General features: G+C 41.5%; 2 protein-coding genes across 2 annotated transcripts; both read left to right on the top strand.

Annotated features, from left to right (window-relative positions):
- The first annotated feature begins 1,472 nt into the window (after positions 1-1,472).
- LOC125490427 lies at positions 1,473-3,598 on the top strand. Its single transcript, XM_048629613.1, has 2 exons — positions 1,473-2,508; positions 2,670-3,598. The coding sequence occupies exons 1-2, from the start codon at positions 1,473-1,475 to the stop codon at positions 3,596-3,598; spliced, it is 1,965 nt and encodes a 654-aa protein (XP_048485570.1).
- Positions 3,599-6,238: 2,640 nt separating this feature from the next.
- LOC125490426 lies at positions 6,239-9,295 on the top strand. Its single transcript, XM_048629612.1, has one exon. The coding sequence runs from the start codon at positions 6,239-6,241 to the stop codon at positions 9,293-9,295; it is 3,057 nt and encodes a 1,018-aa protein (XP_048485569.1).
- The last annotated feature ends 4,895 nt before the right edge of the window (positions 9,296-14,190 follow it).

Below are 14,190 nucleotides of genomic sequence, written 5' to 3'. Positions count from 1 at the left end.
ACTAGGAAAGCAACCAAAATTTATGTGATTTAATGAAAGTAATTAATGAGCAAAACACAAAATTACAAAATTGATGAAATTTTGAAAGAAAATGGTCATATCGTGCTTCGCCTACCCCCATACCACCTGGAATTAAATCCTATTGAACTTGTGTGGCGGTACGTGAAAGGCGAGCTCGCAAGAACATCGATTGACTCTAACTTAGATAAAGAGATAAAAGACTTAGAGTTGCTTTTCTCTAATTATTCGCCTGAAAAGTGGAGAAATTGTGACGACCATGTCATAAAAAATTAAGACGAACATTATAAATCTGATAGAGTATTTGACGATGTATTGGACAGGTATGTTATTGTTTATTTATAATTTAATGTAAATTAAACATAAAATATTATAGGTGTACACTGAACTAATATGACTGGCGTACTCTAGTACATTATACTTCAAAGTAGGTATAATGTTTTTTGGTTTTTGTCTTAGATTTATAATTGAAGTTAATGAAAACGATGATGAATATGAGGATGACGACGATGATGAACAAGTTCAAACAGAGAGTGAACATGAAAGTGACATGGAAATTGATTTATAAAATAAAACACTTTTACATAAATAAATTCAAATTGGTAGATATTCTGAAGGTAAACATTCAAATTTTAATGCTGTCAAACTATAAATTTTAAGCTAAATATGACATTTACGGGAACACTCATCGAATAAAATTTTACTTACGTCAGTGTTGGGGCCATAGGCATAGGGTCAAGGAACTTCGTGGGTACACACACAAACAGCTGACAGACAGGTACACAGATGCTTGTAACTCCTTCCCACCTTCCCTATCCTAATGGAAACTGCAGGTAGATGAACACTAGCTGTCATCTGCCACCTCAACGACTGACCCTCGTCCACTTTTACCACCGCCGCGATTCGAGTCGGTCGACGCACCTTACGCTCCCGTCACTCAATCCGCGATAGAAGCACACTTCGCCGCGTACTACAACACACGTAGCTCTACGCCGCGCACCGGTGCATCAGCACATCAACCTGGAGAAGAACGGGTGGAAAAAATCGAAGAGGTCAAACGCATTTGCGCAGCCGGACAACCGTTCCTGCCAGGTCAGTTTCTTCCTTCAAACTTCCCCCTTGCTCCTTCATTTCATGGTCCTTCGTAAACCGGATTCCCTATTTTCAGTCCATCCCGGTTTATTTACAACCATCTGTCTAAACTTCACAACTGAAACTGAAGTCTTCAGTCAGCTGTTTTGTGCGTGTCATCGTTACGTCACGTTGTTCTGTTCTCTTGGTGTCTATGGTCAATCGGCATAAATCGGTTAGTCGAGTTCCCATCACTTCTGAGAATTAGGTTCACAGACCAACTTTCGTTTTGACACGTAACTTTTAAATATCTGGGACTGCTTTTAGGTTATTTTATTAGACGAAAATATTAACAAACAACAATGAGCAAATCAGAAAGCAAAATGGTTAGGGGTTCCTCAGCCGACCCCACCAAAGTGTGTATGGCCCAGCTGGAGGCTGCAGAGCAGTACCTAGCTGGGATCTACAAGCTAGCTTGTAGTTTGCAGGGAAAATCGGACCCAGCTAGCGTTTCAATGTTCAGAGTCCGTTTTGAGGACTTAAAAGAGATGCGTGACCTATATCGGGACGCCTACACGAGCCTGAAGGGTCTGTCGGTTGAGGAGTCCGCGCTGGAACAGGCTGACCATAATTATATAAAATTCTGTGAGATGGTCTATTCCGTGAAAGTGATAGCAGAGGGATTTTTATCGACTAGCAGCGGTACTCGGGTGGAGCCGAGATCAACTCAATTTCAACTACCCAAAATAAATCTACCGAGTTTCTCGGGTGTCTACACCGAGTGGCCCAACTTCATAGGGTTGTTCGATAGCCTCATCCACAACAATGAGGGTCTGTCCAGTGTACAGAAAATGCATTACTTGGTCGGCGCATTGGATAGGGAACCTCTCGCCTTAGTTAAGCACCTGCAGTTGTCCGACGGAAACTATAGTATTGCTTATCAGCTTCTCAAGGAGCGCTATGAAAATAAGAGGCTTATAGCTGATAAGCACCTAGAAGCCATACTGTCCACATCATTGGGACAGGGTTCAGCAGTCAACCTCCGCAAATTTGTTAATGTTATTAAGGAGAACAGTATGGCTCTCGGTGCTTTAGGCTTTGATGTGAAGTCCTGGAGCTTCTTATTACTCCACATCATCCTTAGGAAACTTACCCAAGACCTTAGAAGTAGGTTTGAGCTTAGCCTCGATGGTTCTTCTAGCACCATACCCACATTCTCCTGCTTGCTTGCCTTCTTGGAGAACCAGCTTAGGGTGTTGGAGGCTGTTGGTGGCTCCAGGGGTTCAAGCAACCAGGGGACTCCGGGGACTTCACAAACCAGAACAAGTCTTGCCGCTATGGACATTTCATGTGTGCTCTGTAGGGGTAGCCATAGTATTTATAACTGCGACACATTCAACGCCATGACACCTAGCCAACGTAAGGAGGTAGTCACACAGCAGCGCCTATGTTACAATTGTCTGCGCTCTCACTCTGCAAATAGATGCACATCAAAAAGTAGGTGCTCAGTGTGCAATGGTCGCCACCATACCAAATTGCATCTTGCACTATCATCTTCATCTTCAACGTCTCCATCACAGTCATCATCATCATCGCCCCGATAGCTTCCACATCATCATCATCTATGGAAGTGCTCTCTGAAAGTCTACCCGCAGTGTCCGGGCACTCGGCTGCATCCCTCAACTCGACGGTCTCTGACGGTAGGGTGCAGAGCACCATGCTGCTGGGAACAGCGATGGTCGGAGTACTTGACTGTAATGGTCACGTACATATAGTGAGAGCCTTGTTGGACAGCGGATCTCAGGTATCAATTGTTACGGAGAATTTGGCCCAGAAGCTGCGGCTTCCCCGCAGTTCATCTGGCAGTTTGTATGGTTTGGGAGGTTCATCTGCTCAGCGGACCAATGGCAGCATTGAGATCCGAGTGACATCCCGTCATGATCGGTCAGCTCCTGGGTTGGTAACCACAGCTGTAGTTTTAAAGCGCATCACGGGTAATCTCCCTACTGCTTCTGTATCTCCACGTGTCATGGAGCGGTGCCAACATCTTATGCTTGCAGATGACAGGCTGTCCACCCCGGGTCCCATCGATGTCCTCATAGGCGTGGACCTGTATAGTCAGGTGTTCAAGGGCGGTTCTTACCAGTTGGGTGAAGGGTTTCCCACAGCGCATGAATCTGTGTTTGGGTGGATTTTGATGGAGCAAGCGCCAGTCAACTCTCAAGTGTGTAGTCTCATGTCTCTGTCTTGCACGACCGACGAGCTGAACTCTACCTTGTCCAAGTTCTGGGAGGTAGAGGAGGTTCCAGCCACCGCCGTGCAAGATCCAGAGAACATTCTTTGTGAAAGGCATTTTGTGGAGACACACACTCGGGACGAGACGGGACAGTTTATTGTGCGACTTCCCTTCAAATCCACCCACATGCCTCTGGGCGATACCCGTACATACGCCTTGAAAAGGTTCTTTAACTTAGAGCGCAAGCTACAGAGAGACGCCAGGCTTCTGTAGCATGTGACGTAGTACAATGCATTCCATAAATATTTGTAATAATATATTTAAACAACATACGTCACAAGTCGCATACCTTCTTTTTAATAGATAGCCAAACTAGACTTTATTGACATGTTTACGTCATAGCGCATTCCAGAATCTTCATATAAATATGTTACTATTTTACTGAATAAAGAGAGTTTTACTACAGTTAGACACGACGCGTGTATCATTTCACTACTCCAAGCGCCCAACATCTCATGGCGACCGCGACAGCCGGCCTGCCGAGTCGCGGCAGTGCCGGTTGCACTCGAACGTAAAAGTACGCGTTATGTGTCGGAATAAATAAATTAAAATAAAATCCTTTAAAAAATAATAATTTTGGAGTGCGTGAAAAATAAAAGTTAATATAAATAAATAGCATAATTGGATGGCGCCTGGAGTCTGGAGCAGTACAATAAAATGGAGCTGACGGCTGGTGATGGAGCTGGAGACAGACGGAGCAGGGAGACTGGTCTGATGGCTGATGTGAATCAGCGTGATGCGTTGACAACGTATGCGAGCAGTGCAGTGATGTCATCGTCAAAGTGTAACGTGATGAGTGCAGTGCGTAAAGTAAAAAAGTGAAGTGAAAACTTGCCATTGGTCATCCTTAATATGACGAAAGTTAAGTAAATAGTTCGTTAATGTAATGTAGGTTTTAGGTTTTTTTTTTATTCTACTTAATAGATTTATGAATTGTTTTTTTTAGTAGTCTCACTTATGTTTTTTTTAAATAAATTAATTGGATCTTTAAGGTATTAATTTTAATAATTAGATATATTTTAGAAACGATTGTTGACGACAACGACGGCAAAAAAATATATTAACAAAAATATTTAATAGCATTTAATAATCACGAGGGGCTTACAAAACCGTAAAAACAGTTTACATTTACACTAATATAGACAAGAAAATATATGTATATTGACTATTTATCAATATTTAAAGAATTATAAATACAAGGATGAAGGCATAACTCAATAAAGAGTGGTGGACTCTCTTTCTGATCATGGTGTGATCGAGCATCCACTGTGTAGAAATGCAGAAATTTTCCACAAAAGTAAAGAAATATTAAATAATAGTGCAAAGGTGCACAACGCGCAATGGACGCGATAAATATAAGCGTAGTATAGTATAGACGTACACGCATAATACGCATGGTGTAAATGATACATGCAAATATATAAATACTTAAATAATGAGTAAAATACAACGTCCCCGTAGACGGTTACCGCGCCTAGAAATTTCTAGTGATAACAAAAAAATGCAAATATACTTATTTGCTATCGGTTATGACAAAAGCTCAAGAGAAAAATCTCATAGAGCCAAGGAAAAATACTACTATTGATTCAAGTGTATGTAAATTGAGATTTTAATAATATAGATACTTAGAAAATCAAACCATTTACCGGAATTGACATTTATTTTCATGATTAAATTATGAAAAAAAAAAACATATTTATGAGATAAGACGCAATTATTCGCCTAAACTGCAGATTTTGTTACTCAATCTTAATTCCAGATCATGTCTGAAACGAGCTTTCTTCGTAAGGGAATTAGATATATTTTGTGACACTTAATAAAGGAATAGTGTAGGTATATTACGCACTAAAGAAAATGATGATAAAATAAAGCATGCTTGCAATATGTTAATGTGAAGAGAGGAAAGTACCTCGATGATATAAGTTTAAAGACTAATAATATAAAAACACAATTATTGACTGATGAAAGACATACGTGGCCGTAGTATATCTACGTGTAGTCATCGTAAAAATATAAAATACCTAAGTGAATGATAACTACTGAAGAATATCAGTGGGTGGTAATTAAACACCTAAAATATAACAAAAGTAATGACAACCTTTAATGTAATACTGTATTTTTTTTATAAGTTGTCAACAATGCGGTTCTAATAATTAATAATAATAATATATGGCAAAAATACACACTAGATAAAAATATCTATGTTTAATTTCCATAATGAGTATAACTTGGAATTACCTATTTTAATTGTGGTATTCATAATAATTGTTACAATAAAAACATATTTTGTTCGCATCATCAATAAATTCCAACGTATCATATTTCAGCTTGGATCCTGCCTGTTGTACCTAAGTTAAATCAAAACATTATCCATATTTGGAGATAGGAATCTATTCAAAGGTCAAGTGCAACGCTCCACTATGTTATAAAATTTAAACATGTGACCATTAGAAATAAGTACTTATATTTAACCGAAACGTAATCTCTAGAATATTTTATTGTTATGAATAAAAAAAAATTCCCGTAGTTAACCATTATCAAAAATATTTGCAATATTTTTTTCTCAAAATTAGGGGGGTGGTGTAGCATGTGACGTAGTACAATGCATTCCATAAATATTTGTAATAATATATTTAAACAACATACGTCACAAGTCGCATACCTTCTTTTTAATAGATAGCCAAACTAGACTTTATTGACATGTTTACGTCATAGCGCATTCCAGAATCTTCATATAAATATGTTACTATTTTACTGAATAAAGAGAGTTTTACTACAGTTAGACACGACGCGTGTATCATTTCACTACTCCAAGCGCCCAACATCTCACTTCACCAGCTCTACAGCGCATTCATGGCCGACTACCTTGAAACTGGCCATATGCGGCCTGTGTCCACGCCTAGCTGTAACGAAAGGTACTACATACCTCATCACGGGGTTCTCAAGGAGAGCAGCAGCACCACCAAACTTAGGGCGGTCTTCGATGCGTCTCATCCCAGCTCCACCGGTGTTTCGCTGAATCAAATTTTGATGCCTGGTCCCAAGCTGCAACAGCACATTTCGGACGTCATATTGCGCTTTCGCACATACGCAGTCGTGTTCACTTGCGACATAAAGCAGATGTACCGGAATGTGCGCATGCACGACGACGATTGTCGGTACCAGACCATCTTTTGGCGCGAGTCACCGGACCAGCCCCTCCGGGAGTTTGAGCTGACAACCGTCACCTATGGCGTATCCAGCTCGGCTTATCAAGCGATCCGCGTCTTGCACGAGTTAGCCAACATCAACGAGGTCAAGTGTCCAGAGGTTGCCCGTATCCTTCGGGAAGACACCTTCGTTGATGATGTGGTCAGTGGTTGCGGATCCATTGAGGAAGCGAAGCTGTTGCAACAGCAGGTGGTCGATGTGTTGTCACAAGGGGGTTTCACTGTTCGGAAGTGGGCCAGCAACCGTGATGAGGTCCTCAATGGCTATCCTAGCGATCATTTGGAGTGTCCCTTTCGATTCGAGGAATCAGGGGACAACATCTTCAAGATCTTGGGGATCGAATGGAATTCGGACTCGGACAGCTTCGTCTACCATGTTTCACCCTTCGGGAGATGCAGAAGTAAGCGGGAGATTATGTCGAATGTTGCTCGTATCTACGATCCCTGTGGTTACTTAACTCCTGTGACCTTCAAGGCCAAGGCCTTCTTACAAGGTCTTTGGTCACACAATTTAGGTTGGGATGAACCTCTGCCCGAAGAACTCACTACTGAGTGGGCTTCCTTCGCAGAGGGCTTCGTCAATTTACGGCTGCCCCGGATTACAAGATTTGTATCGTCTGATCAACCTCAAACCCGTGAGTTGATGGGTTTCAGCGATGCCTCGGAATCTGGGTACTCAGCCGTACTCTATTTACGCGTGCTAGACGCGTCAGGTGAGGCGACGGTGCATCTTCTCATGGGCAAGTCCCGTGTGGCACCCATCAAGCAGAAGATGACCATACCGCGCCTCGAGTTATCAGGAGCCTTCCTATTGGCTCGCATGATGCATCATGTTTTAACGGTGTTGCAGAGTAAGATGATCGTCGACCACTCAATTGCGTGGTGTGACTCCAGCATCGCTTTGGCCTGGATTCACACTCCACCGCATAAGTTAGGGGTTTTTGAAGGAAATCGGGTCTCCCAGATTCAGGGTCTCGTTCCTTCAACTGAGTGGCGACACGTTCCATCAGCGCTCAACCCTGCTGATTGCGCCAGTAGAGGTCTTCGACCCGACGAAATTGTCGGGCATGATTTATGGTGGTCCCCGTCTTGGTTACGGGACGACCCTTCCACTTGGCCGGAGAACATTGCGGTGAACTCGTCCAGTGCCCAAGTGCATACTGGAACCATTGCGAGCGAGGAAGAGGTAGTAGCTGTAGACCCTTCTTTCATTGTCGGTCGCTACAGCTCTCTATCAAGAACCAAGCGAACAATGGCTTGGGTTTTGCGATTCATCCGCAATGTTCGAAGTCGCAATCATCCGACCAAACATGACCCGTTGGTCGTACCGGAACCATTGACGGTTTCGGAGCTTGATGGTGCCTTGCTGAGAATGATTAGGTTGGCGCAGATGTCTTCCTTCTCTGAGGAGATCACAGCCCTGCGCGAGAAGAAACCCCTCAAGCGACTGACTCAGCTCAGTCCATTTTTGGATTCAGAGGGTCTTCTTCGTGTAGGTGGACGTCTTCGGCACTCCGGCTTGCCATTCTCTGCAAAGCATCCCATCCTTTTGCCTTCGAAGCATTGTCTGACCGATCTGATCGTCGACTACCACCACGTCACTCACATGCACGCCGGACCTGCATGCTTGATTTCGGTGCTGAGCCAAAGGTTCTGGATCCCTTCAGCGCGTCGTGTGGTTCGACACCGAATACATATGTGTCACCGGTGTCACCGCCTGAAGGCTAGACCTTTGCAGCCGCTCATGGGTGACTTACCTCCCAACCGTGTAGGCCAAATTCGTCCCTTCATGAAGGTCGGCATTGATTTCGCGGGGCCTTTCCTAGTAAAGGCCTCCACTTTGCGAAATACGAAGTCCCACAAGGCATATCTGTGTGTCTTCGTTTGCTTCGCCACTAAGGCGATGCATTTAGAGGTCACCACAGATCTCACTACCGAGGCGTTCTTGGCAGCATTCCATCGGTTTGTGTCGCGAAGGGGAATGGCGTCGGATGTCCATTCCGATTGTGGGAAGAACTTTCAGGGGGCTAGGCGTCATCTATCGGAGGTAGAAACCTTCTTGCGGAGCAAGCAGAGTGACATAGACGCTGCTCTGGTTGGTCAGGGTGTCAGATGGCACATGAATCCACCGTATAGTCCGCACATGGGGGGGTTATGGGAGTCCGCAGTGAAGTCCGCGAAGCAGCTGCTGAAACGAGCCATCGGGGATAGGATTCTCACTTTGGAGGAGCTGATGACCGTGTTCTGTCGGGTAGAGGCGGTGCTTGACTCGAGGCCGTTGTGTGCTCTGTCGAATGACCCAAATGATTTGGAGGCGCTCACCCCCGGGCACTTTTTGATCGGTCAACCGTTGGTGGCGCCACCCGAGCCCTGCTTCGAGGATATCCCAATGCCACGCTTGAAGCGATGGCAGCTTGTGCAGCAGATTGCTCAGCACGTGTGGCGCAGGTGGCAGCTGGAGTACTTGCACACTCTGCAGCAGCGTGGCAAGTGGACCAAAGATCTCCCCAACCTTCAGCTGGGAGACTTGGTTTTGATTAAGGAGGACCACTTGCCACCTCTACAATGGCGCAAGGGGCGAGTGCTCGAGCTGCACCCTGGACCCGACGGGGTCGTGCGGGTTGTCAAACTCAAGACGGGCTCTGGCACATGCCTGCGTTCGATGGCTAAGCTGTGTCGACTTCCCACTTTGCAGGATTAGGCTGGCTTGTGGGTCCCACCCCAGCCGCCCTGTTAGGTTTACTAGGTAGGTAATTTAGTTTTATAACTTTTAGGTAGGTATTACTTTTTTTTTGTTTTTTTTTTTTTATGCGGAAAATCACCTCGGAAAATCATCTTTCTTATATGTTTTTTTTCAAATTTTGTTTTTACTTTCTCGTTAAAGAGCCTAGACGCTCTTTGGGGGGCGGTTTATGTTGGGGCCATAGGCATAGGGTCAAGGAACTTCGTGGGTACACACACAAACAGCTGACAGACAGGTACACAGATGCTTGTAACTCCTTCCCACCTTCCCTATCCTAATGGAAACTGCAGGTAGATGAACACTAGCTGTCATCTGCCACCTCAACGACTGACCCTCGTCCACTTCTACCACCGCCGCGATTCGAGTCGGTCGACGCACCTTACGCTCCCGTCACTCAATCCGCGATAGAAGCACACTTCGCCGCGTACTACAACACACGTAGCTCTACGCCGCGCACCGGTGCATCAGCACATCAACCTGGAGAAGAACGGGTGGAAAAAATCGAAGAGGTCAAACGCATTTGCGCAGCCGGACAACCGTTCCTGCCAGGTCAGTTTCTTCCTTCAAACTTCCCCCTTGCTCCTTCAGTCAGAAATAGTTACAAGCTATCGCGAGATTAATCCGGGCACACTTTTCTACGTGTGTAGCATGTCGTGCTACCTCGCCCCCGCCACTTCTTTCACCCCGCAAGGAGGGTCGCCAAGTAACTTGCCACATTATAGTCTGTAATACTCTAAATTGTAGACCTTGTGATTCTTACGTTGGAGTTACTATGAGTTGTTTTCTATTGATTAAATTGGCATGAAAATTACTACATGCAAAACATTTTTGTCTTCTAGGTATAACGTCGTCATTATTCTTTGTAGTTTTTTTATATCCAAAAAATGCGGTGTACCTAAAAAATGCCGCAATCTTGTTTCATACATCTATGTCAACGGTAAAACACCCGTTTCGTTTTTTATGCTCCGTTCTTCTTTCTTTTTTGGTGGAAAACTAAAGTACCTACTTATTACAGAAATTCCTATGAGATACCTTCAAGGAATTGAAACAGTGATATATTTACCAGTACAGTCTACTCAATCAACCGATTTGGCATAACCATACACAAAAATTGCATCGTAAACAACGTAGCTTAAGCATGGTACTTCTAAGCCTTAAGCTAGAAAGCCTTTATATTTTTAAGCCTTCTCAGCAAGTAATATGTCTGCCCGCATTTCCTATCACTGTAGGAATGCGAAATCCAGTTTCCCAGCGATAAGCTGGAAATAAAATTTACTGAATTTCTGAGATAGCATGTATATTTAAACCATGTATGTATATATGTATGTAGTAACATCTTGGCTACGAGCTAAGAACAAATTATCTCACCTTAAAGTAACCCAGAAGAAGGAAACAGGATCCTTAGCATCACTAGCTACGACGCTAACTTTTATTGTATTCATACATTATTGTAACAATAAAATATAGAGGATAGGTTGGCTGATTTTTGAAACAAAATTTATTACCTAGGTACTACGTCCCTAGCGAGAATATAGGTATATTAGTATTTCAGTTAATTAATCAATATCATTAACATGAGAAGATGCAGCATAGGTATAGATCATAAGTAAAACAACAATTACCTACTTAGATAAAAAAACTGTTACCCACCTTTTCTCGCAACGTTTTCTATGCATACTATTTGCATAGTAACAAAATTACATTCAGCATTTCTTGTGATTTTAATACGGAGCGGGCAGCTGGGGCCGCGGCGGAAACGGATACGCTTTATCAAGCAAGCCGCTGTTAGAACATCTTAATGTTGCATTTATCCTCCTGACACCTGGCGTGCTATGAGTAGGACATTGAAAAAAAAATATACATATAGTTTAAAAATACCTATATTAAAAGTTTTATGGAGTATCCCTGTTATTCCTTTAAAGTTTTATAAAGTACCTATCCCTTAAAAAATTTGTTCTTTGAAAAAGTGACAAAACAGTCCAGTAGTTAAAATTTAAATTTTAAAAAAAATTTAATAACAGTTTTTACCTTTATACCTCTCGGGGTCAGGAGGATAAACTAGGGTATGTTTTAGAGTTATTATTACTTATTTTGTATTTTTTTCTAATGTACGTAACGCATAAATGAATATATAACTATTCGCAAAATTAGTACACTCACGGGCAATGAAAAGTTCCACACACAAAATCTCGACACAGGCGACTAATTTTATTTTAAACATTTCATTTAAAAATTTAACAAAATACTCTGTTTTTTGTTGGTAATATCCTGATGTTAAATGTAATTCAATTTTGCAGAAGGCGTCATTAAGCTAGCTTTTTCCGTTTAGGAGTAATTTGGTGCTTTTCTCATTGGAACCTTTTCATTGCCCGTGAGTGTATTAAATATTGTATTGTAAACAGATGCACACAACTCGTTTTTAAGATTAACATTGTTTGTACGAATTCCATGTTTTGGGAATCCAAGTTTACGTGTCGTCTGTTGCATAAATTCTTACTACTTAATTCATTATTTATTTTGGTGGATGCAAATTATCTCGGTGACTTACTAAGTAAACTGCACAGTGCTTGTGAAATATATATATACAGGGTGTTGCAAAAAGGGTATACTAAGCCGAAACCTACATGTGCAGCATGGTATATCTAAGCCCGAAACTGAAATAAGAATTTCAAAATTCGCGAAAAAAAATACGTGACTTTTTACTATGGAGAATGAATATATATTACATTGTAGCTGTTCCCGCACGCTTCGCTTTGCCTTAAAAAGTTTACCCGTGGGAATTCCGGGATAAAAAGTACCCTATGTTCTTTCCCAGGGTCTAAACCATACGTATACCAAATTTTATTAAAATCCGTTCAGTAGTTTTGGCGTGAAAGAGTAACAGACAGACACAGTTACTTTCGCATTTATAATATTAGTTAGGATTAGGATTAGGATATACCTCGCTATATACATAGTAGAGTTGCAATTTACTGGCACTAAAGGTCCGCCGGATAGCTCATATATTTTTATCTGCGTTCCACACTGCTCGTTCGGACACGTACCATAGGGCGTTAAAAATGTATTTGTCAAAGTTAAATCTATGTATGTACCTATATGTTTTGATGTTGTTTTTTTTAGTTTCAATTTATTTACTGAACACAAATCATGTTTATGGCTGCGTTTTCCTTTTGTTCTGTTCTTTAACAGCAAACCTGCCGAATTTCCAGTAAATTACTAACGTTTTATAACAGTCTTAAATGGAAAGAAAAGTAACGAAATAGGTAATTTAGTACGGAGAAGTCATTAGTTTTCACTGGAATATTTTTTTGTATTTTTAATTACGGCTCATTTACCTACATCCGTTTTATCCTATTTAAGTAATACATTTTAATTCGTCAGTGCTGTAACGGAGTTCTATCTCCACGGAGATCCGGTAAAAAGGGTGATATTTGAATGAATGAAGGTTGCTAGCCATTCGCTTGAACGTTTTTTAGCTGTGTGGCAGCATTTTTTTTTTGTTAGTGAAGCTACCGCCAAATTGCTAGTTCAGAAGCAAAGGCTGTATTGTCTCGCCTCAAAAACTCATATTCTTTACGAGTTTACACAAGTTGCCATTTCGGAATAAATACATAAATTCTAGTTAAGTATTACTTGTGCCCAGGATTCAACCCACAACGAATGTGTGTGATCATGTGATTCAGTGTTATATACAGAATAAAAATTTATAAAAGAATAAAAAACCTATTTAGTTCAATCTGCATATTGTGTATAAATCCACAGTTTAGAATAAATTGCGTAGAATAAAATAACACACAAAACTATAAAACTATTGTTATTCAAAACTACTCATACATTTTGTGTGCCGATTTAAAATGGTTGCGCAGTATTTAAAACGGCTGCGTTTGGCCAAATTATTATGTAGGTATTTGTTTTTTTTTACATATCGCTGACATCCTGTTTTTTGCTGTAAATAACTAAATAGTTGATTTACATCAAACGAATATAAAGCTGTAACAAAAATGTTACAAAATGACTCATGTCATGGACCTGTTTCCAATGTTGAATGAAAGCTCTCGTTGCAGCCCAAGCTCTATGCTCGTTTGATGTAAATGGACCTGAACACAAAGATGTTTTTGACAGGGGTCCGAAATGGCTGTCACATCTGTGAAATGGTTAAGTAATTACTTGACCAAAGCCAAGTGAATTAGGTAATTCGACTTTGAAACACACAAAGCCTGGCATTAGCCGCACAAGTGACCATTCAATTGACCTATATTGAAACCCCTTTCCAATATACCTGTAAGAGCATAATTATATGCCCGTCTGACGTAGGTAGCTTATTAATCAGCTTCCACAGCTTCTTCCCGGAAGCCCTTGTTTGATGTTTTAACTTTATTTGCTCAATTTCCCCTAACAAACAGCTGTTTACGGAAGGGAAAATTAGCAAGAAAGGTCGATTGCACCGGGCAGGCTGAGACTGTTGAGAATACCAACTGCATTAATTGTTCAGGAAACCCTGTCTCAAATCTACCTATAATCACGGGAATTCTCAAGTACTATTTGTTTACTTTGGTTTATCATGTATTTCAGTAGGAATATTATCCTCTCATCGGCTGTTTTCACAGCATGCGGATTTGATCCGTCAGATGACTAAGATTACCGACATAGCTGTCAAAATATGTAAACAAGCTGAGGCGCGAGCATAGGATTCGATACTATTTTCGAATCTACACGAAGGGTCACTTTTACCAAACGCTAAACGTATTTAAATCAAATTTTAAATACATTTTGTACTGACAGACGTATGACAGGCTACTAAATACGTTTAGCGTTTGGTGAAATTCCACCTTACATATGGAAAAAACAAATGT

Source organism: Plutella xylostella, chromosome 23, assembly GCF_932276165.1.
Source record: "Plutella xylostella chromosome 23, ilPluXylo3.1, whole genome shotgun sequence".
Taxonomy (NCBI): domain Eukaryota; kingdom Metazoa; phylum Arthropoda; class Insecta; order Lepidoptera; family Plutellidae; genus Plutella; species Plutella xylostella.
Note: the sequence above shows the minus strand (reverse complement) of the source record. Positions and strands in the feature narration are given on the sequence as shown.